The 24946-nt window shown below is 37.0% G+C and overlaps 1 protein-coding gene across 8 annotated transcripts in view; it reads left to right on the forward strand.

Moving 5' to 3' along the window:
- The window catches only part of RGS7 (regulator of G protein signaling 7), a 265260-nt gene that overhangs the window by 221632 nt on the left and 18682 nt on the right, over positions 1 to 24946 (forward strand). For 5 of the 8 annotated variants that reach the window (XM_018085223.1, XM_018085222.3, XM_029965047.1 and 2 more), the window contains exons 11-16: positions 765 to 863; positions 1587 to 1648; positions 3170 to 3280; positions 3762 to 3887; positions 12022 to 12208; positions 14989 to 15078. In XM_018085223.1, coding sequence (XP_017940712.1) covers positions 765 to 863; positions 1587 to 1648; positions 3170 to 3280; positions 3762 to 3887; positions 12022 to 12208; positions 14989 to 15078 — 675 coding nt within the window. Of the gene's footprint in view, positions 1 to 764; positions 864 to 1586; positions 1649 to 3169; positions 3281 to 3761; positions 3888 to 12021; positions 12209 to 14988; positions 15079 to 16344; positions 16399 to 17207; positions 17289 to 24946 lie in introns of all 8 variants that reach the window. The other 3 variants (XM_029965048.1, XM_029965049.1, XM_029965051.1) reach the window with 2 other exon arrangements.

Below are 24946 nucleotides of genomic sequence, written 5' to 3' on the forward strand. Positions count from 1 at the left end.
AAGGAAAAATAAATTAAAAATTCTGCATAATAGTTCTTGTCCTGCTCTTAATGAAAAGGGTGTCTCTCTTTGACAATTGTGCCCAAAATGGTTGACCAGAAATAGTGGAGGAAATTAGTTTCATCTAAATTAGGATCCAGACATGATCAGTGTAACTTCTCTAGGGATATATAGATGGATTGTCTCAAAACTTTCTTTTTAAATCCTTTGCTCCATAGTAATGTAGATTGACTCCCACTTGAAAGTACTTCCTTTGAGGTACGTTTTCATGTTGACTTATAGAAAAGTATGTTTTAAAAAGGAAAGTGGATTTAGAGAAATTTTAGTTTGCCTTATTTATGGTGGTGAAAGGTCCAGATTATTGTATTTACCAGGCAGTAATTGCAAATTTGAGAGTTATCTAAATAGTTCGTGCAATAGTCTACCTTTCAGGGTACTCCTACTACGAGTCATCTCCACTTACTGTAACAGCATCTCTCAATGTCATCCCCCATGCTTACTATGCTGTTAATATAGAGATATAATAAAAGTAGATCCTTTGTTCTATGGCATTTTGAAATTGTGGGAATTGGGGAGTATTTATTTTACACCTAACTATACATGCACAATTTTATCTGAGTGCATGGTTTATTGCAGTTTCTTTAAAAAAAGATGATATTGGCTAACTTCTTGAGCACAATTTACTAAAGCATCACAGTTACTATGAATATTTGTAGAAAGCATTGTCTGAAAGCAACTATCATTGTTCCATATTTTTTGCATAGTCTGTCTATGGCTTACAAAATGACATTCGAAGTCACAGCCCTACCCACACGCCAGTACCAGAGACTAAGCCACCCACAGAAGATGAACTACACCAAGAGGTTTGAAACATAACTACAAATGTGTACTTTTAAATGAACTTTCTAGGAAAGTAGGTATTAAACCAAAAATTATTTTAACTGGGAAGTTGTTCAAAACAGCTCTAGCAAACATTTAATAAACCTTTTCTTTGTTTCAAGATATATGGATTTAGGCATGTAACTTCATTAAAACTAATGAGAGAAAATTTGACATTTTTTGTATCTTGCATTAAGCATCTAAAGGCAGTGAGCAGCAGGCCAATGAGTGGGTTCTTTGTATAGCTAAGCCCATTAGCCCCTTCAGCAGTAGACAGCTTGCTCTTCCTTTTGACACTAATTTGAGGTTTGGGGGTATACTTACCACTCCATGTATGCATGGTTCACACATTTATCTACTCTTAAAGCTTTGTTAATCTTTCCTGAGATGTTAGAATTCAGAGAAGGTAAATGGCTGATGAATAAGTAGCTCTCTTCAAATATCAAAAAAAAAAAGGCTAATTGGATTTCTGTTGATGAACCTTTAGGGAAAATTTTATATTGGCCACATTTTTTGTCTTTTCTCTTTAATGGAACATTCCATTTATTTTAGAACTACACTGGTGAAATGTTGTTTTAATTCTGATATATTTCTCTTCTGTGCCCTAGGATAAATTAAGGTTCAATTATAGCCCTAATAAAAAAAGTTATAGAAATCGATTCAAGCAATAAATTACTCATAAAACTCTTTGCCTTCCTTTCTTGCAGATTAAGCATTGGCAAATGCAATTAGACAGACATAGATTAAAAATGTCAAAAGTTGCAGAGAGGTACGTATATTGTCACATTTTCTGGTTTTTCAATTAGACTGATAACCATTGGGAAAATGTCAGTATGAAATAGCTTCAAAGAGCTTTTCAGAGCAAATAGCTCTTCAAAAAGAGACATGGGAGCTCAGACATCATAGAAATAACTGATGAAAATTTACTTTAAGTAGGGAGGTATGAAGTTCTTTTAGTAATAAAAGATGGCCTGGATATTCCATGATACATTTCTGATAAACCCAGTAGTCACTGGGTGACCAAGTGATCACAAGTTTCATCTTGCATTGACAGGGAGGTTAAATGGAAATTGGTCTGGGGTTATTGTTTTGCTATTTCAAAATGGCAATCACTGATAAAGCAAGGGAACTGATTGGTGTAGAGCTTAGTCACTGCTTGAAAAAAATGAACCTGAGCTTAGTGTGGGTCAGAGGATTCCTACAGTAGTAGGAATCTTTGTCCAGATAGGACCAAAATTTGGCAAATTTAATTTGTCAAATAAAAGTCCCTTGGGAAGACTAACTACAACTTATGTAGAGAAGAGGTGGAGAAAACAAATGTTCTATCTTAAACATCAAATACACAGATAGCAAAAATTGCAGAAAATTCAGCTGCCTAAGGCTTAGTAAAGGAAACTAAGCCAAATACAAATTGTTCTTCATTCTCTCATATACGTTTGTGCATGTATGTCTACTTATATATGTGTATGTATGCATACATATACAAATACATATATTTATTTATAAAGAGGGCAGGTTAAGTATTTTCATTTGTTGAGCCATAAAAACAGAATGCTGACCAATAGAATATGAATTGAAATGAAAAAAAAGAATAGTTGTCCTCACCTGTCAAAAGTTACAAGGCCAAAGGAAACAGAAAACAGGAATAAGGAGATGTAAATTATTACATGGGAGATGTAAATTATGAAAATACAAGCAAAGTTTTTAGTGTGTTTAATAGAGTCAGACCCATTAATGAATACCAAATTATTTCAGAAAAAGATTCTGTTTATTTTGGAAAACACTAAACTTGGGAGAGGTGCCATTGGATTAGGAAATAATAAAAATATTAATTGTTTTTAAGAGAGGATAAAAGGAGTCCTAGCAGGTATAGGGCCCGTAGATATGACCTACATGGCATGCAGTGTTTTAGAACAGATTTTAAAGGAACTGATAATTAAAACCATAGGGGTATAAAACATGTTCATTTATGAAAACAGATCTGCATGTAAGAGGTTGCTTGACTTAATTTGTTAGTGCCTAATTAACGCCCTAAAAGGAGCAACGTGAAAGTATTAGGGAAGTCTATTTTATTTCAACTCTTAATATACCTGAGCCACCCCTTCTTCAGAGATCCACTTTTAAAAGACTTTAGCAAAACCATTTTACCCTGAGCCTGTAGCTAACTTCTGAGTGTAGCACACATGGTTACCATGGTTCAACTGATGCAAGGTAACTTGTTAACTGGGGTAGCTTGATCAGGTTACTACACCACCTGACATGACAATGTTTGATGCTTTTGTTTTCCTAGTCTATTAGCTTATACAGAGCAGTATTTGGAATATGATCCTTTTCTTGTGCCCCCTGATCCATCAAACCCTTGGATATCAGATGACACCACTTTCTGGGAACTGGAGGCAAGGTATATAATTTTATTTCTTCTTTGGCAGTAAGGGGGTGTAACATGCTTGCTGGAAATGTGAAGATTTCAGAGGTATTGCAGAAAAATACTGAGGTAGAAGGGCAATGCAGTATCTTCTTGCTCTTTCCAGCTTTACAGTTTTGTAAGATGGGAAGTGCTTTGGATTAATAAATCTGTGTAAACTGTTACATTAACCAGTTTACAGGATTCTAGTATGGTGAAAAAAAGGACACCTTTTAAAATCCGATAACATCTCTAGGTGGAAGTCTTTACTGTTCTGTGTAAAGACGTGTATTACCTTCATCCTGTGTAAGTACTAGCAGTCTGTTTGCTTATCTCTGAATATTTCACAGATATGAGCAACCTAGAAGGTGAGAAACTTGTGGTTGAACTTTAGTACTTAGTCTAAATTATGAACACAGAATATTAGAATACTGAAATATTGCTCACTTTGGGTTCTGTTGGTTTTTTTCTTCTGTAGCAAAGAGCCAGGACAGCAGAGGGTGAAACGATGGGGGTTTGGCATGGATGAAGCTTTGAAAGACCCTGTGGGAAGAGAGCAGTTTCTGAAATTCTTGGAGTCAGAATTCAGTTCAGAAAATTTAAGGTAAATGAGAGGTACTTTTTTTTAAAATAGTTTGTAAGATATATTTTTGTTGTTGTTGCTTGTTTGTTTCTTTTTTTTCCCGATACCATTCTCTTTATTTTTTAAATGAAATTTTCCTGTGCCTTCAAAAATTTTCCTGTGCCTTACCATTCAGAATCCACTCATACAAATTGCTTTCATATACAGGCTGAGGAAAATATTCATATAGTTAACTGAGACTCACATGAAGTATACTTTTCCATTCCTGTCCAACATTTGGTCAAACTCCCCATGGAAGAGGTTTTCTCTCAGCTCGTCTTATTAAACAGTTTTAAAACATTGACCCATTCAAAGCCTGTTCAGCATCTTTTATTGTGTGTTGGGTTCACCTTGGCTGAATGCCAGGTGCCCACCCACCTGCTCTATCCCTCCCCTTCCCAGTCCGACGGAGAGAGAGTAAGGTGGGAAAAGGAAACAACACAAATCGTGGGTTGCGATAAGGCAGTTTATATTTATGCAAAAAAGAAAGCAAAAGCAGCATGCGCTTGCACAAAGCAGAAACCAGCAGTTAATCTCTACTTCCCACAAACAGCGATGGTCGGCCACTTCTCTGAGAAGCAGGGCTCCAGCACACGTAACAGTTCTCAGCAGGCAGCCATCAGAGACAATGAGTGCCTCCGGTCCTGCTCCTTGCCTCAGCTTTTATATCTGGGTTGATGTCATGTGGTCTGGAATATCCCCTTGGTCAGTGTGGGTCAGCTGGCCTACTTGTGTCCCCTCCCAGGATCTCACCCTCAATTGAAGAAGGAATGTTACAGTGCTGTGTTCAGCAGTAGCCAAAACATGGATGTGTTATCAGCACTCCTCTAGCTACCAATGCAGAGCACGGCACTGTGAGGACTACTATGGGGAAATAAATTCTGGCTCAGCCAGACCCACCACAATTGTCAAATATTATGAGAAGAGTAAAGTGAAAAGAAAAAAGTTAAAACATAAATAAAGAATTCAAAAGTAAAATTCACAGACTTTTGCTTTTGGTGAGGTTCCTGGGGATCATTTTGAAAATCTCCACCAAGATTCTAGTACTTGTGGATCTGGCACAACAGAAGTAGGGTTGACATCTAGCTCTCAAATTCCTCATTAATTGCAAAGTGGAAACATGTTCTTGGTGTATAAATTTTATAGTTTATTTTTTTAAAAGTATATTTACAGATTTACTTTTAAGTGAGAAGAATAATTATTTGATTTTAAAATGCAATGGTTCATCCATTGGCTAATAGCATGTTTTGTTGTCACAGTTCTAAGTCATATTTCAGTAAGAGTTATTTCAGAAGGATTAATAACTGCCTTTCTATAGATAAAAAGCTATACATAGTACATATTTTTCTCTTTATTCCACCTTCTTGTCAGATGTTGTTTCACTTTCCATTGACCAATAACCTAAGTAGTATAAAATCTTCTTTGCATTTACATTCTAGAACTCAGACGAATCCTAACCTGCATTTTTTCTTTGCCAGTTCTCACTTCGAAGTGGTGCAGCATAGCCATTCATACTAGAATTACACCTTTGTAGCATCTTACAAGGAGGCATTTAACATTTCTGGTGTTGATTTGTAAATGCTGAGTATTTGCACAGATCTCCTTGTTGTTAATTTAAATTTGTCAGCAGAATAATTAAAGATAGAGTTCTCTAAGTTGCTGACCATGTTCATATTCAGACGTTAATTTTGCATCACAAATATGGCCTGACCTGTATGTGTATGTTGATGACTTCATTAGTCACAGATACACAGATTTATTTTTTTAAAATAAGAAGTCCAGCAGGTAAAATGATTTTTTAAAAATCAGAATAATACCAAGAAAATGAAAGATATTTTTTTTTTTTAATTTAAAGAGTATCCTGGTAATTTGTTATGCAGAGCAGCTGTTCAAACATGAACCTATTGAGCCCAGTGTGTGCTACAGTTTCTGGTGTTTTTCTGTGATTAATTTGTCTCTCTGCCAGCTAGACTGTTACCTGCATAATCCCTAACTCTTTTGTCTAATCCTATTTACAACACTAACCACAGGCAAACTGCAAGTGACTGATCCAGAAAAAATCCCTCAAGAAATTTGTTCAGAGCTGATTCTTTGACATGCCATCTACTCTTCTGTCTCTCCCTCTAGATTCTTATATTGGAATTCTAAAATATAATATCAGAGTAATGGTGGGCTTAAAGGCCAAACAGGGGCTAAAATTTGCTCTGAAAGGGTGCTTTCCGTGACAATTAACTGAAGGAAAACTGTCTCACAAGCTCAGAATTACGTTTGTAAGTTCTAAAACTGTAGTAAAATCAATCCACCATCAGGCTCACGTAGTAAAGTTGAGTTTTTAAAACTTATTGTGTAATGGCTGTCAAAATGTTTTAGATCTCAATAACAGAAATTAAAAGCTTGATGGTTTCAAGCATTACACTGAATAAACCTTAAAACACCACCACTTTCCTTGCTCTCCTGTTAACTCCATCATGGCAATTTGGGGTTTTTTTGAGTGGTATTTTTTTAATTCTAAGTATTTTCTTGACAGCCACCTTGAGAAAAATATTTATTTCCGCCCACATCTTCCCACTGCAACTAATTGAACTGAAATCAGTAGCTGGCTCTTGTCCTTTTACAGATCTGATCATGATAAAATTTACAACAAACAGTGTCAAACCTACAGTTGGATAGACAGCTGGGACCCTGGATTCAAGCTTCTGAGCACAGTACACAGGATACAGTGGGGACTGCAGACACAACAGGAGCTTCAGTATTAATAGATTAGGTGTCTTATACCTCATTTTGGTGAAAGAAATACAAAAAATGTGAAGTGATAGGTCTACCAGATACACCATTTCCATTCAAGCGTGATTGTCTTAGATAGCTGAAAGTCACAGTGTTACTGTTTCATTAACTTGGTCTGAGAGTGTCTAAATTGCCTGAGAATCTTGTTCTTGCTGGATATAGATCCTATCTTAAGAAACAGAACATGGATGAAAAAACTCGAGCTGTGAGTTAAAACTAAGAATTGTGCAATGATTAGGAATACAGCCAGGTTTCACTTTATTTTTGTATCTCTCTGCTTTTTTTCTTTGTCTGTAAATTGGGATTAACAGTATTTTGCTCTCTAAAGGAGTGTTGTAAAGCACAGCAACTGTGTAAGCAGTTCTGTCAGTGCAGTAACTTCACTACAGACTGTAGTTTGCTAACACCAGATTGCATTCTGCAGGCTATGACTTGTGATTTCTTGTCACTATGCAGATTTTTTTGAAGAATTGCTTTGTGTGCTGCTCAATACACAGCACAAATAGCTAAAGTAACATATGATTTGGATAATAGATTTATGAAATTCTCACTGCCTATTACAAAAATGGTGACCATTGTTTAAAATTCAAAAGACTAAAGTTTGACCATGATCCAGTACTACTGGATCATGGGCCACAGGGCTGTCTGAGCCCTAAGAAAAGGACTTCCAAGCAGAGCGAGGTACTGAAATCAATTTTTCTGCAATATGGCACCTGGAGACCTAATTTCTTTCATCCCTGTGGGAAATTGAATTCCTCTCCTTATCCTTCCTTTGCCTATAATGCAGCAGGATTCTTTGGAAAGTTAATACTTGTATACTGACTGTACATTTGCTCACAAGTGGTTATTTTGTAAAAAAATGCAGCCTTTTTTAAAAAAACACGAACAATCTAAATTGTTTCAGGCCTGCCAACCTGTCCAAATCATTTTGTAGTATTGCAGTGGATGTGATCTCCAAGGCAGCACTAAGACTGCAAAAACCTCCTAGGTTAGTGAAGGGAGAGTGGTGACAAGATATCTTCCACGATGCACAGAAGGAAAAGCCACCAGACTCCTTGTCCCTTCCTTTGATCCTCATTTATTAGCTGCGTGACTACGTAGGGAAAAGAGACTTTGCATTCTCGTTGTCCAGAAAAAAAAGAGAGGGACTGAGGAGTTAGCTACATTTAGATGTTTTCCCTCAATAAATTTTCTCTGACCATCCCCTTGCAAGCTGAGATTTTGTGAGATGTTTATTTTGGACTCATCTAATTAACTTGTTGTAGAAATGTTCTGTACTGGAGACAGGGGGTTCAGTTATGTTCTATAGAAAAAATAAATAAAAACCCACACATACACTACTAAAAATTTGCAGTGTTGCCTAAAAACTGTTCCGGTTGTAGGGCTTTATTTTTCACTTACTGCAGTGGTTCTGGTTGTTCTTTTAACATACCATTACAGTACTTTTACTAGGGAAAAGGGAGAATGTTGCAAGAGGTTAAGTCTTCTTTTTAAGCCAATCTGTTTCATTTTTTTTGCTCTTTATTACTGATCACCGCTCTTTATGACTTCAAGTGCAAATTTCTCTCCACTGGTGGTGGAGGAGTGAGTTCTGCATGTTAAAAAGTATGAATGAAAATTGATTAACTGTCCTTGATGTCTGTCCTGCAAGTCTGAACAGAAGTGCTGGTGATGACACTTTCCCACCCAATATGGGCACTGGTGATTTTTATCTTTCACACGGGTGATTATGAGGCTCTGTTTCAAAGCTGAAATTGCCTGTGTGTTATTTCTCATTCAGACGCAAGCTTAAATACCAAGTCCCAGCAATGTTGCCATTTCTGCAGATTAGATGAGAAGGAACTAGTTGCAAGATCTAATGATTATTCTGTGTCATTTTCTTGAAGTCCTTCAGCTCTGCTATGTCTTGAAGCTTGAAGTTGTACTTGGCAAGAAGGTGGACTCTAGGAATCAGGGAGTAGTGTTTCCTGCCCCTGGAAAAATATTAGGTGATTTTCTTCATAGAGCTTTTTAAAGCTTTATTTTCTTTTTCTTTTGCTGAAAATGCTGAAGCGTCTGTCCCCCGACCTGTTGTGTCACATGCACTGGGTACAAAGACCATGTAATTCCCACTTTGCTGTTACCACACTCTGACTATATCTCACACATTTCAAGGAGAATCACTGTAGCCTTTCTCTCACTCTCTGTCCCTATATGCTAAATTTAACTGATTGATTTGATCTGGGATCTGCTGTTGGCTACACCTGACATTTAGGTCAGTTAATGGGACACAAGTGGTGTTGTAGCTGTGCAATTTACCTGCAAGGCCACCATCACTTTAAAAGTAATCCAGTTGGAGGACATAATCCCCAGATACCGTGCAACATGTGTTTTACCAGTTCATATGGCTGGATCTACTACTACCATATACTATACACTCTCATTTAGCTGTATGTCTGGTTTGTGCCCCGGTGTGTGGCAGCCCAAATGCTGGGATAGAAAACAGGAGCGAGGTTTACATCCAGCTAGTCAGGTCTCTGTTCCAACAGTACTGAGCATCTTCTGTAGAAAGTCTCCACAGCAAAAGCAAAGCTCCACCAACAGGAGATACAGTTTCATCCGAGGGCAGCCATCCTGAGCTCTAGTTCCTTTCACAAAGTAGCACTAAGTTATTGTCCAGAAAATGCAGTTCCCCCTCTGCTATGTCCTGCCCTCACACATATTTATTGTTGTAGACTGTGTGCTGTTTGCTACAGGAGTCGTCCCTTGCTCTGGTCACAGCTCATGAGGCTATGAGCTATAAAAAGGGACAGGGAGCTCTTTTGGTTTGAGGCCCTGAGCTGAGGTTTTGTAAACTCCATGTCAACTTCATCTGTGAAGGCCATGGGATATTTGGAAAAGTTATTTTTGAAAATGCAAGAGGGGGCAACCTTATTTTTGACATCTTCTAACTTTGAATAATTGAATTAAACTCTCTTTGGGAGGAAGGCAGGCATCTTTTCTTAAAAGATCAGTAAGTAGATTAAAATCTTAAAATGTGTGTTGACTGTGAAGTAAGCACCCTAGACATAACACAACAGAGAAATCAGCATTTTCTTCCTACTTTTAGAGAGGTGTGTATATTTAAAACCTAACATTTTTAATAGGGTCTTTGAATGCCCTTGTTAAAAGGATAAAATAAAATTAATCTATCAAAGAACCGGTGTTCACCCTGTAAGTGTATGTCTATACAACCTGCCTATTCTATGCTGGAAGCAAAGAACTTAAATTTATTTAAATTTATCTCCCATCTATTTCCCCATAATTGAGTATAACCCACCGTATGGAAACAGCTTACTTGCAAAGAAAAATAGCATCCTAAGGCATGTTTATGGTGACTTCCAGAAGTATTGACATTGATGCAATGGAACAAACAAGAAAGTGACATCTTTGAGCTAGATCCTCAGGATGTCTGCAGGGTAGTAGAAAATGTGTATTTACAAAGAGCATCCTTCCCTTTCATTTTTCTGTTTTTTACCTGACTTCAAGACATAAGTAATCAGTCAGTCCCAGAAGATGCACTTGAAGGGGTTAGCACTGCAGGATATATGCTTTTAAATGCAAATATCGAAAGCAGCTTAAGGAAACCAAAGTAGGTTGCCCAAATTTGACAGTGAACTGAATTAGAGTTTGTGAGCTATGCAGTTTTTAAACTTGAGTTATGAGGCCTCTATTCTTACTGCACTGCCATCAGATTCTCATGATATGTCCCCAGGCTCTATGTGGACTGTATTCAATTCACATTGCAGTTCACATATATAAGTGATGCTACACAGAATTTTTGAAACTGGAGTTCTCTTATTGGCAGAAGACTCCCTTTGTGACCTTGGAGAAACCACTTTATATTATTACATTATTAATATATTTGCAAAACTGGGACAATATTACTTCTCTCTCTCGGAGAGTCTTAGATGGAAAAATTGAAGGGTATAGAAATACCTGATATAGTCATCTTGGTAGAGTAAAACTGACCATAATGGCTTGTGAGAAATAAGGAAGGGCTCCTTCCACCTGTAGTACAAAGATGTTTCAAAACAGGACTGTGAAGGAATAATTGCTTCCTGAAAGGTAAATTATCTCAATTGAAGAATGTCTTATGGTAGGAATACTGTAATGTTTTCTACGCTTTATATCCTCTTTTCAGAGTCATTGAAATAACTGTATTAGAATTGGATTGAGAGTGGTATCATTTTGCTTCCTTGTGGGGTCTGAGTACAGTTTCACTATTCCTCTCTCCTGTCCCATCCCTGTTGAACTCAGCTGAAAGAGCTCAGTTTGATCTTACTGTGTGAGCAGGGTGAAACAACATTTTAAAGGTGCACCCAATTTATTTGTAAGCCCTGTAAAATCCAACTGATTTCACAGATAAATCACTTCAAGGTTCAGTTTATCTGTTTCGTGGGATCAACTGTGTCAGAACAATAATGAGAAGTTGTGTTGGTATATACTGCATGTTTAACAAAGTCACAATTTCATTGAGCTCTTAGCTTTGGGGGAGAACTAACCGGTCTGCACCGTGCCTAAGCATGGGATACTGAATGCATTTAGAATTATTTCATGAAGGGAGAGAGCCTGGACACCCATAGAAGAAATAATGAAATGAAGGTTATACCTACCTAGCTATGATCACAAAGTGCTCAAGACCTTTTTAGTTTCCTTCTCCAGACTGAATGAGAAGGATACAACAAATCGGCCGGCACTGTATGTAGTTGCCCAATGTTGGTTTGCTCAGCAGCAGAAAAGAAAAGAGAATATGTGCTTCCATTCAGCATTTTTAGCGAAAATATTCATAGAAATGCAATACTAAAGAAAGAAATTAAATTATAATGAGCAAAACAAATACTTTTCCAGTTCATGCATGATTTGTGGGTAACAAAATTAGTTGTACGGTTTAGAATTTAGTAGGACTCAGAGATTCATGTAGATATCAAGAATATAAGTTATTAGTTTTTGAAGGACTGTCAAAAAGCAGTCATTTTATAAGCAGTATAAGCCCTTGTGGTTCAGCCAAAATGAAGTCTCAGTTTAATTCCAGCTAAATGGAAATCTTGTAAGCAAGTTACCCATACGTAAGTAATAAAGGATTTCCTATCCATCTCATGAAGAGTCTTCTAATAATTGCTTCCTAAGGTGGATTGGTTGCCTTGAGACAGAATGCTGATCCCAACACAAAACCACAGCTTTTTCTTGGTTTAGCATGTTTTAGATTAAAACTTCAGTTACTTAATTTCCTTTTTTAAGAGCAAGGAAGAATGTGAGCACTTCATTAATGATTTTCCTGAAATGGAAGTGAAGATGTTGTATTGTGCCATAGGTTCTGGTTAGCAGTAGAAGACCTGAAGAAGAGGCCTATCCGTGAAGTCCCTGCTCGCGTCCAAGAAATCTGGCAAGAATTTCTTGCTCCGGGTGCACCCAGCGCTATCAATCTAGATTCAAAAAGTTATGACAAAACCACTCAGAATGTGAAGGACCCTGGAAGATACACATTTGAGGATGCTCAGGTCAGTTTGCAATCCTGTTTAGAGACTTTCGAAATAGAATATTGGCTAGTAAAGTATTTCTATATTAAAAAAAAAAAAGAGATATATTTGGAATTAAATGATAACATCCTATTTCCTACGGTGTCATTTTGGCGATGCAAATGGGTAACATTCTTTCTTTCATGAGGCATATGAAGTTCTTCACGAAACTTCTGTGCTTGATACAGAGTCTTCAAGTGGACTTCAAATAGAGCAAAACATATAGTGAAGAAAAAATGAAGTACTTCTGTATTAAATGCAATGCTTCATGTGAACTTATAACTTAATATTTCATCTTTGCAGACTTCTGAGAAAAGCAATAGAAAAGAATTGGATTCACAGTAAAAGTAGCAGAACTGGTATCATCCTCCATTTTCGTCAGCAGTCCAGTGATGAAAATTTAATTATTAATGCAAAATGAAATGGTGTCAAAAGGAGAAATTGAAATCACATCCCTGCAGAATTTCCTACAGCTTGATTATTAGGTCATCCTCTTGGGAGTCAGGAGATGCTGCTACAGGCCCCACAAAGGAGAGAAGGGAATTAAATTGAGGCTTTCTACTTTTCAGGAGCATGCCTCTGCCCTAAATAGAGGGAGAATAATTCTTCCACATTTTCACTTTTCCATTATGAGGATAGCAACCTATGAAGAAACAATAAAATTTTCATTAGACCCTGTGTCATACCCACTGTTTTGAAGTATTGTGCATTAAACCAAACACACAATTTTTGCTTGCATCTGCGAACCCCTGGAGATTTAAGAATGCAGCATATAGAGAAGACATAAATTACACAAATAATTTAGCAAGACTAAAGGCTTAAAAAAAGTCTTTGCAGCTGAATCACTAAAGGACAATTAAAATCCTTTCCAGTATCCAGTTTACTTTTTTTAATAGGAGTAAAATTTCAGCACCAACTTCCAGATCTCTCTTCTTATCATTTTTTCCTTCATTTATGAAAGCTGTGAAGTATCCAGTCTTTATGTAAGCAGGACTTTTCCTCCTGTCAGATCTCTGCATAGTTCCTCCAGTTCAGCAAACAAAACTTGAACCTGGAAGCCATTTATCTTGGAAAAGGGGGCAGGCTGCACCTGTCATGTTCTCACTTGAAGCTTTAGGACCTCTACAGAGTGTCCCACCTGAGGTGGCAGGATTTTGTCAGGATAGGGCTCTGCCTCTGCAACAGGCTCTTTGTGGCCTGCCAGCTGAGAAAGAGACCACTTATATGTCATTCTGGCAGCCAGAAGGTCACTCAATTGTGGTTAAAAATGTATGAAAAGCATTTCTGGACTTGAAATATGGAACAATAAAACTCCATGTCAAATGAGAGGGATACATAAGTAAAAATAGTCTGATCGTGTTAAATCAGAAGCAGCCTCAATTCCTGACTAAGGTGTCCACTAACAATACTAAACCTAATCTATTCTTGCTTTTACAGGGCTGTTTCTTGTACAGAAATAACATTTTAATGCTTATCACCACTTTCTGCTCTCTGTTGAATGCACTGTTTGCTTCCATAGGGAGTGGAATAAAAACTCCCTAAATAAACCAGCCTAAGTTGTGAATATATACCAGAATTTCTCCGCTTAGTGTAAGAAATCCAATGAAAGACACTTAGAACCATTTCTAGATTTTCTAATACAGCAAAAAGTAATTTTCAAAGAAAGTGGGAGGTTTATTTGGTTGGTTGGTTTGGTTTGGGAATTTTTTGGATTTTTTGATATTGGTTTTTGTTTTGTTTTGGGTTTTGTTTGTTTGTTTGTTTGGGTTTGGGGTTTTTTGTATTCACTAATTTTATGCACTACCAAGCCTAGAAATAATATTTACTTTACAGTTTCTTTGCTGTTTCCCAATTGCTGTGCCACAGGTTTTCTGCAGTAAAAAATAGAGTTTAAGTAAAAGAAAAGCTCCACAAAAATAGCCAGCACAATTCAGTGGATTTTTAAAAATTATTTTGAGAGCACTTCCTATTCTGATTGCTTTTCTACAAATCTTTTCCTAATATATACTAGAACTAGAATTATCAAGCGTCCTACATCATAGATTTTTCGGGTTTAATCTTTTTCAGAAATGAGAATGCTTCAAAATGAAAAACTATAAGCTGCCTCTGTCATTTTTTTTTCTGAATAAAGATTTTCAAATTTTCACACCCCTCTGAAGAATGAACATCTTGAAAAATAGATTAGCCTCAAACTGTTTTTTAATTTACATATGTATTTTCCTTTTTATATTGTTATCTGGGAAGCAGACTAAATGTCTGTCAAAGGATGTTTTCAAGAGTAGCCAGGGGATATCCTCGCTAACTTAAGTACTTAATTATGATGCTGAATTGAGTTTCTCGTCCTGCCTGTGAAGTCACAAGAGAATGTCCACAAACTAATTCAGAAAATCTGATGAGGAAGGATCCACAGCTCCTAATTTAGTCAGTTAGCTAAACTGACTAATGTAAGGAAGGTTTGAAATTAGGCCTTAAGTTAGGGCTCAGTTGTAAATTCCTATAAAATAATTTTGTAATGGAAATTAGGTCTATAAATTAAAGAAAGATGTGCTGTGTAATTTATACATAATGAATGGGAGGAATTTCTGCTTTCAGAATAGAAGGCAATTCAGCCTTAGCTTCAGAACTGAAATCTGATGTCCCATAATACTTCCTATTCATAATAATGCTAGCTGGTATACATTCCACAACCGAAATGTATGACTGTCTTCCATTTTATACTTGTCTTCTTTCATGGGAATAACAGCTCCTCCTTTCCTTTTCAGGAGCACATTTACAAACTGATGAAAAGTGATTCTTATCCTCGTTTTATACGATCCAGTGCCTACCAGGAGCTGCTACAGGCCAAGAAAAAGGTATTGGTCCATCTTGCCTTTGTCTTGCCACTGTGCAAAGCAGTGGTTATGTTTGCAACAATACTCAGTCTTCTCTCCCCTGTGCCAGTGCAACTGGATATCTGGTAGGTGACCAGCTTGGCGTGTTTGGAGGGTCACATACACACAGGAGTTCAATATACATATATGTGTATATATCCTGCATGCGGGCATGTTTCAATAAGTTAATCTAGCAAAACTTATTTTTATTTTTACATCCCATATTGTACTGTTTTCTCTGTTATGAAGCACCTTAATTGCAAAGTGCTTTACAAATACATTAAAAAAAATAAAATAAAATCCCAGAAGAATAGTCTTTCATGTTTGCAAGTTTGCTTATGTAATAGTTGTTGTTCTCTTTATTCCATCTATAAAAGCTACAGAATGTGTTTAGAAACAATCTTATTCTTATGGATTACTTCTAATTTCAACTATAAATATAGGGGCTTCCTAATTTTGTTTCTTTCCCTATTATTACATGAATAGTTTTGAGTAGGCTAGGAATCTGACTTGAAAGACTGATCATGTCACACTTCGTCAAACAGAAGCTCATGTCTTGGTATGTAATATTTACTTAGAAAAGTTCAGATTATGGAATGAGTTCTGAATAGCCACAGCCCAGAGTATGTGGAGCAGCTTGTGCATTGCAGATTTCTATAATGATAAATAATTCTATCAGTGGGCTTTAAATAGTAATCTCCTAGAATCAGCTGGGAGCCCTGTGCCTTGCAAAATCAGGGCCCTGATTGTTACCGGAACAAGGTAGTTATTAATACCATGGGATTCTATTGTTTACAATGACAACCTAAAATTATATGAAAGTATTGTGTGATTTTGTTTTTTGTTCAAACATTGATTTCTGAAGATCCAATATAGAGAGAGATGTTGAAAAAACCAGAAAGCTTCAACTGTCCGTGTGAAGTCCTTAAGTTTGTGAATGTCAGTTCATTAACACAAGATGTGCACTTCATTATTTCTTTTTATTTTCAGTTTTTCTTTAAATTCAAACCATGAAGTTTGATCCTCTTGAAAAATTATTTTTGTCTAGTACTATATCTGCTTTGCCCATCCCCTGTTTTACCAAGTCCCATTACCGCCTCATACCTGTGTTTGCTTCCTGATTTATACAGACTTTGTTTTGCAGTCCATTGTTTCATCAATCCTTCTTTTCTACTCCATTTTTCTCGCTTTTCTTTTTCCCCTCCTTTTTCTTTTTGTTTCTTTTGTTTTATTTATTTTAAATTTAAGTTGGAAAACACTCTGGATCGTCGAACATCTTTTGAGAAATTCACACGCAATGTGGTAAGTTTGTTGCCTCGGAAGACTAGTAAGCCTGATGGGACATCCTTCTCCCCTTCCCCTCACTGATCCCTACTTTCCCTTTTTGCTTCTCTAACCTGACAGTTAAAAGTGTATTCATCACTGTTTTGGATTTTCCTGGGAATGACAGCTTTATAATGTGCTTTCATTACAACTCCTCCTCCTAGTCCCTTTACCAATGATCTCAATAGTCACACTTGGAGGAATGGACCTTTGGGAGCCGTGCTTTTTGCATTAGGAAGCATGAAATTAGTCACTTTTTTTTTTTTTTGCTTTAATTTTAGTAAAGAATCTGTGAAAACCTGCTTGATGTTGTTTCTTTTTCTGGTGCCTCCCAAAATACTAAGTCTAAAACAGTTGAATACATTGGATTTCCATTCTGTCTTCTTTTTATTTTACTAAAAAATACTTTGTCCCATTTTTTTTGATTGGGCACAGGGAAAAATAAACAATAATAATTTCCCCATGTTCCTTAAAGTCTAATACAGCTTCTGCAGGACCAAAGAATTCATGCTGTTGATGTACAAGGGTTTGATTTGGATTAATTTTCATAATGGATTAAAAGAACTGATTTTTTCTTTTCAATATATAATTTTTTTAAGCTATTTCTTGACCATAAAAAAAAAAGGAGGCTGGTAGGTTTGGTGTGGGCATTCTTTTGCCACCTGCCAAAAGATACACTGATTTCCTGAAATTTGGGATTCTTTTTACTTATCCAGTTTCTTTGGAATTAATTTTTTTTTGCATTGTGAAAGTTCAAACTAAAGAATTCAACGCATTTATTTTTGTAGGGCAGAAACATCCCAATTTTCCCATGCCATAAAAACTGTACACCAACACTGAGGGCGAGCACTAACCTGTTATGAAAAGAGGTAGAAAGATCTTGGATTGTACTCAAGTTTGTCTGCATTGTCTGTTGAATTGTGTAGGTGACGCTGCTGTGTGTGTGTGCGTGTGTGTCTGTGGCTTTTTCTGTGACCTGGTAAATGGAGCTGTGTGCATTGAAATGAAAATTATGAGAGCTTTCAGCAAAGATCATGGTTTTTGTTTTTTAGTTTCTAAGGAAGAAGAAACAGTTCTCAAAAACTGCCTCCTATGCAATGGAGCTCAAGAGTATTGCCTCAAGTATTTAAAAAAATACATAAATACTTTCCAGTAATCAAAAAAAAGAAACAAACATAGTGAAAGAACAAAGTTTTGTGAGGCTGTGGGAATATCTCACATTTTAAAACAAAATAGTAATTCTTTAACTACTTTCTTATAGGTAAAGGCTTCCTGTAATATGCTTTGAATCCACTGTAATCAGGAAGAAATTTGGATTCAATGGGACAAAGTCAGTAAAGGACACTAAAAGTAAATAAACAGCCACAAAGGAAACTATCCCAGTGTTTGAAACAAAAACCCCTATGTTTTGCATGGTGGTGTTGCCATAGCATGTTGCAGTGTGATTTGTGTGTTGTCTCAGCAGGTTGGATCTATAAAACAAGATTGTACATGATAACATTATCCATGATAATTCCACTATAATTCTGTAGGAAGTTCCATATTAATAAAAAGTCTATAAAAGAGAGTGCAGAGAGTGGGTAATACATCCGGGATCTCTGAGAGCCAGACTTTTTCCCAGTCATGGTGCCTGGCAAGCTGCAACGCTACATTTATTCACGGCATTTTGAACAGCCCACAGGTCAGGAATTGGCTATGGTAAAGATTATGTGAACAGGTGGCTATGAGGAGAGAAATGGCAAGCTGCAGATAGATGGGAGGAGAATACAGCACAAAGAGGGAAAAAGTGAAGACAGACTGGAGACACTGAAATCACTCCCAGAGCACTGTTGTGCAGTTCTGGGCACGAACATGGGAGCATTGTGCCCTGCATCCATGCCCAATTTTCGTTGTGCTAATCTCAGGGCAGAAGTACCAGAATAGCAGGATGCCAGAAACGCAAAGCAGGCCCAATAAACCAGCTGTGAACTACAAATGAGAATGAGGATTTCTGGACATGAAGCATTAGTACTTCGGTAGAAGAGGGAGATTTTTTTTTTTTTCACAGAGCAATCTGTAAAATAAAATCTGTGGTTTTGCTGCCTTTTAGTCTGTCAAGTCAGGTCAGGTATGAAAGAAAAACATGTCCCTGTTAGATCTATTCAGATGACTGAATTTATGTTACCCACTTTCTCAGGACCCCTTGCCACAAGGCATCCTTGTTCTTCCACTCTTGTTCTTGGCTGTGATGAGTTTATAATATGTAATTATCTATGTTGGTACACTGGTTCCAACTAGCAGGGATGAGGGAAACATTTCTCAGAATATCCTACAGTGTACTGATTAACTTGCTCAACTCTGAAGCGAGGGACTGAAGAATAGATCTGTTCTACAGAACATAGTGTGAAATAGGTCTTCTACAACCTAGATAAATGCTGTCATCTCTGAATGATTTAGTGAGATGAAATTTACAGTTTCTCTTCTCCTCTGATGGTTTACAATATTTAGAATAATTTTCACTGGATTTTTTGTCACTTATATCAAAGTGGATTTGGATTGAACTAAATTAGACCTCAGTTTTTTCCATTTGAAATGTTTAAAAAACCCCAGTAACCTTGGTTGTGTCTAGGGACTTAATCTGAGAAGATGGCCTTGTAATTCATAACCTGATTTGTTAAGATGGTGACTCTAAGAGGCTCCTGATCAATGTTAATTGAAATTGGGTTATACTTGCTACAGAAAGAATTTGTTAAGTTAGAAAGTTTAGAAACTTTGTAAGGGCAATTACACTGCACTATTTCATTAATTATGTGGAAATAACCTATTATAATGAGTCATTTTTCTAGTCTGATGGGGAAAAAACTAGAAGTGGATCATATAAACAAAAACACTAGGCTCAGCTCTGTATCTCTTTGACATTAAAGAGTTTTTTTTCCAGAAAACTTTCAATAAGTTGGGGCACTTCATGAAAGCCCTAAATGCTCAGCTTAAAAACACTGACTATTTATTTTGCTCTGTGGATTTTATCATGCAAAATTGCTAGTGCCTTCAGCACAGTGCAACAAACAGTATGAAGTGTTAGAAACAGGACTACATTCACATAAATATACAGAAGTAATAGCAAACTGGTATTTGCAATATGTAATTTTTACTACCAAACACTTTATATTTTGCATCGGAGTAGTAACCCCAGCTATTCTTGGTTTGCCTCATTTACTCACACTCCTGGGTATTGTGTGAAAATATAGAACACATACACTTCAGCACTACTGGAATGAAGCTGTTAGATAAGTGCATTGCCTTCGAGTAACACTGGCAAACACAGGTGTCACAGCTCTGAGTCTGAGGCACAGAGAGCAGTGACAGTGTGCACTGTGCTTTCTCCCCCATCTAGATCAGCCCCTCAGCTTCCTCTTTGAGAATAATAAAGGTCCAGTCACCTGCAGCTCCCCGAGAGACGCTAAAGGTCTATGTCAGGGAGCAGGAGGATCTCATCACATGCTACATCTGTAGAGAGACAGAAATCAACTGTTTCTGTGGCATTTAAAAACTGAAATTCTTTCAAGGAATTTACGTGGAGAAAAAAATATATTAAAAAAAAAGAAATTAAAAAGCCCAGCAAACTTGCTCTACCTCAAGTACTAATATCTGCATTACAGGGGAATATACACTGGTAATGTTGATGGGAACAAAGAGGTCTTTTAAGGAACAATTAAGGAACAATTTTCTGAACAATTTCGTGAACAATTTCTCATGTGTGCAAGGTTTGTAACAGAGGCAGACTGAGTAGGACACCTTTGTGAGCCCTAGCCTGGTGCTTAGCTGTGATTATCTGTCTGGAACCCTAGAAACAAAGGGATCTGATTTACAGGAGAGTTGGCTAATTTAATTTGCACTCCATCCAAATTTTATTGTCCCACCAGGAACAAAGTTAATGGGGCGAGAAGGTGTAGCCTCTCTCCTTAGAGCTGCCTGGAGGGAGATACAAAACAGACCAAACTTAGTTCATATATTAAACTAGAGACCCATTGAACTATAGATATCTCCACTCATAACCTCATAAACAAGGCCCCATTTAATAATTCTGACTTTAAACCCATTATATCTTACATTACACATACCCTTTTCATCTGTCTTCTTCCACTTACCTGGAAGAACTTGCTGACCAGAGTCCTTTCCTTTTTTCCTTCTCCAAAAAGTAACAACAGACTATTTAATGCATGTGATGTGAAATGCCAAGTCCATTGAACAGAGCACATTGACATTTTCACAGAGGCTCAGTCCAATGTCACTTAACATGACACAGTGAATTATGGCCTAGAAATGGAAGTTAAAACTCATAAAAACTCATTAAAACTTCCCCTGTTATTATCAGTGGATCATAGACTTTCTAGATGCTTAAATGAGTGTAATCTGTTGTTGTGTTAAAATCTGTCTGTTTATTGAGAAACAAGGCAGATAATATATGAATTTCATCTGTTAATCAAGAAATTTTTCTATGAACATACAAAACTTATGTACACAAGGCCCTACTGTTCCAGACCTAAAGTCCATCTAGTCCTGAAATTCTGCCAAGGGCTAGATTTTTCTCAAGTATAGCATTGCCCAAGAACTTCAACGCAGTATCAGCTAAAGGATCTTATTTTGAATTTACTTACATGTTATTCCCAAAATTTAAACAACAAAAAAAAATCTAGTAAGAAGGAAAATAAATCACCAAGCTACTTATTTGACCAATACAAAACAAGAATGAAAACAATAACTATGTGTAGAAATGAAGGCTTTTTCCATTTCAGAAAAGAGATATCTTATTGATATTTGACTAAAAAGGACAAATAAAATAATTGAAATTTTTAGTTTGAACTACCAGCTACTCAAAAACCCTCTAGTTTTAGGGTTTTTTTAGGAATGATGCCTGGGGTGGAAAATCATGACGGACATGCCAGTAAGGACTGGCCTCCTTTTGCTGTTCTGCTGTGACTGGAGCTGAGGTGCTGTGCATTGTGCTGGAAGAGAGGAGCTTGAGGAGTAGCACTTGCACAGCCAGGTTCATCTAAGTAAGGGACCAGCAAGGACTGGTCAGGTATTAGGCCAGTGTCTGCCATTTTCCAGCTGACAAACACTTACCTGATTCTTAAGCTGTTTGCAGGAGTGAGAACTGCAGAGAGATATGGAAACCTGAGGGGTTGGGCCCAGGATAAACATACTAAAAATATTTGTCTTAAGCATTAGTCCCTTGGAAACCCACACTTCAAGTTCAAACTACCCCATTTGGCAAGAGTTTGTAGGTCAATCACAAGTGAGAACAACTCATCAGTAAATGTAAAGATAAGTGTAAAAGGAGAAAGAAGTGGAGAGTGTCACTGGATTTAGAATGAGCCAAAACAGGAAAGCTGTTGTTCAGTTTCTGCCTCCTGTCCTCAGATCATTGCAGGAAAGAGTATGACCCTAACGAGTAGGGAGGAGAGAGCTGCAAATCCCAGCCAGAGGAGGAAGGATTTCCCTGCACATGCAACCACTTAATGCTGCAGCTGTGCTGACAACTCATGCCCCAAATTCAGTAAATATTAACCTCCTCCCTTCCTCACATATGAAAGAAAAACACACCTGCACAGGTGGCTGAGAGCAGCATCCTGTACTCCTGTGGAAACTGAAGCAGGATTCTGATCCCCTGAGCAGTGCTAAGGCAATTCCTCTGTGCTAGTGAAGCAAGGGCTGCCTAAATTTGGAAAAGGACTTATGCTTCTGTTCCCATGTCTCTCCAGCTGTGCTCCTGTCAGGGGCAGTTTATACACCAGCTCTGTGTGTAGTGCACTGCAATGTCACTTGGAAGCTTTCCCCACTGATGCTGGATGAGCTGCCAGTGTGCTGCAGGTGTTTCACACAAGCAGATGGGGAACTGTGAAAGCAAGAAGGGTCAATTCTTGCTCCACATTTCATTGTGCTCACAGTAGGGTTCTCTCTCCTTCCCTTTCCCCATCAGATCACATGGAGTTTTCATTTTTAGTTCTACCAGTATCAGTCCTGGGGAGTAGCATCTGCACTGGCAATAAAGAAACATGTAAAAAGTAACCATTGAGATTGCTTAACAGAAAGGAAGATAATTAATCTTCTAAAATAAAAAGACTTACTCTTCTTCTATCTATCTATCTATATCAAATATAGGCACTCCAGCCTCTATATACATTTCATATAATTTTTTTATAAGTCAGATATGTACTGAGGTTGTTGCTGATTTGTTTGCCAGGTTGAGGAGTTAATGTCATACTGCATAAATGGGTCAGTCAGCACAATTGTATTTAGCCGCTCATACACCTGCACATGGCTTTGTAATTTTTCCCCTAAATTCTGCAGTGATAAAGTTGGAGGTACAACTCTATTTTAAACAGTTAATACACGGGACTGAACACTGAGGCTAATTGATGTACTTTTAGTACTCTTTTTAAGTACTTTTTTAAGGTATCTTTTAAGTACTCTTAGATGTACTTTTTCACTTGTTCACTCCAGCTGCTGTGCTGCCTCCTCGTACTCTGACTCCCTTGTCAGGTTATGTGTGTAGGGTTTCATTTCGGATTGTGTATTATGAGTAAAATTCTTAAAAAGTTGCAATTCATATGTCCAGAGTGCACTAATACAGCCAAAAAACCCTAATCCTGTTTAGAATTTGGCCATTTACTTCTAAATATTAAAGGCAAGAATATATTGAAAATATTAAGGTTCTCCTTTCCATTATTCAGACAAACACCTACTGCTTCTTCTGACTTTTTTCCCCCAGTTGTTCTTTAATCTCATTAGCACAGGAAACATCTTCCTATGCGTGATGACTCACATGCTACACCTCTGAAAACCAGACTGTTAGATACAGGTTCCCAAATCAAAATTTGGCTTATGGAAATGCTGTTAACATTGTATCTCAAAGAACTATCTAGGCTCAGTTCTTAAATTATGAGCCACAACAGATGATCCTTACATCAGACTGTAAATTGAGTAAATCTGGAAATCTCCTAGAAGTGATAATTTTGAAACACTAGCTTAGAGAGGTAAAATAAAAGTATACTTGAAATATTCTGTAATGTGGAAAATAACAAGTCCCTGCAGCTCTAATAAGAAGATGTGATAATTCTGTATTTGGGGCTGCTGTGGGTTCTGTTTATTAAAAGTTTATTTTCCTAATCAGAGAACTTAATATGATTCAGTATAAACATTGGAGAAGATCTCTTAAGGAGGGTGTATCTTCTAAGTTGTCACTTTTCCAACTATAAGATAAATTAGAACTACTAATGCCTTGAAAAAGACCACATGTTGTTGTTGTTGTTCAGATGGGGAGTTTGTATCTATAAGAAGTGTAATATTCTCTGAGGCAGAGAGGGGACATGAAGGAGAGGACCACCCAGACAATTCCTGATCACTGTAGGAGTTAGGAGAAAAAAGTATCCAAAAACTAGCAATATCCTGGGAGTGAGTGCTGTGGAATGCAGAAAAAAAATTGTCATGACAACTCACTGTGTCTCTAGGGGAAAATTCAAACAACATCTAGAAAAAGATTATACAAATCAGATCAACTAATAACTACTTTTTTGCCTGACTTTAGGTCAAAACTTCCTAGTTTATTTGATAACATAATTAATTCCTGAGATGTTAGAATTATGGTTCATTTAAAAATACCGTCAATTTCAAAGCTCCTAAATAATTGTTGCAAATAATAAAAAAAATTATTTCACAGATTTTATACCACAACAAGGGTTTATGCAGCTTTCCAGTGTGGCATTGAGAAAGTTGTTTTAATAGCTAATAGAGAACTCCTGGTTTTCATATTTTAATTAAGTGGGTTATGAAGTTAAGTATTAAAGGGAACCCATACATATTTACAGAAGGTAGCCAGACCTGTAGACCTGTGAAATTAAGTGCACATAACTTAATGAAAGGCAAAGATAAGCATATGTTCAATATTTTCTGAGATTGTGTCTGAGACTGCCAGTCATGAATTGTCTAACAAAACACTTAATTTTGGACATGCTCTTTTAAATTGTATGCCAGTGCTACACTGCTGTTGAGGCTTTTTTGACTATTTAAAAAGAAAAGATGTCTTACTGTAACAGCTTTCCTGTCGCATTAGAGCAAAACATAATTTAAGGGTTAACAAGTGTCAAGAAGCTGTGAATTTAATACAGGTAGAAAGTGACAGATACAGGGAATACAGTGTGCCAGGAAAGACACTTTCCATCTTTTGACAAAGCAAGTATTAATACTGTCAGTTGATATGGTGAACCTGATGGATGAGCAGCCTAACCCAACATTGCAAACATGAGTTCCCTTCCGAGTTATACTGTAGGGGAAGTATCCATCCTAATTTGTTCAACTTGTATTTCAGAGCACAAAGAATAAAATAGTTATTCTTCCTTTTATGAAGACCACTCTGATATATTGCATCTGAGCAAATGCTCAAAACCAACTTACAGATCCCTGTGAGCATAAATTTAATTGATAATGACAATAGATATTACATTGTGTAATTTCACTGAGTTATAATACTGCAGATGGCAACAAT

The sequence above is a fragment of the Manacus vitellinus genome, unplaced genomic scaffold (assembly GCF_001715985.3).
Source record: "Manacus vitellinus isolate BGI_N305 unplaced genomic scaffold, ASM171598v3 scaffold_8_pilon, whole genome shotgun sequence".
NCBI lineage: Eukaryota > Metazoa > Chordata > Aves > Passeriformes > Pipridae > Manacus > Manacus vitellinus.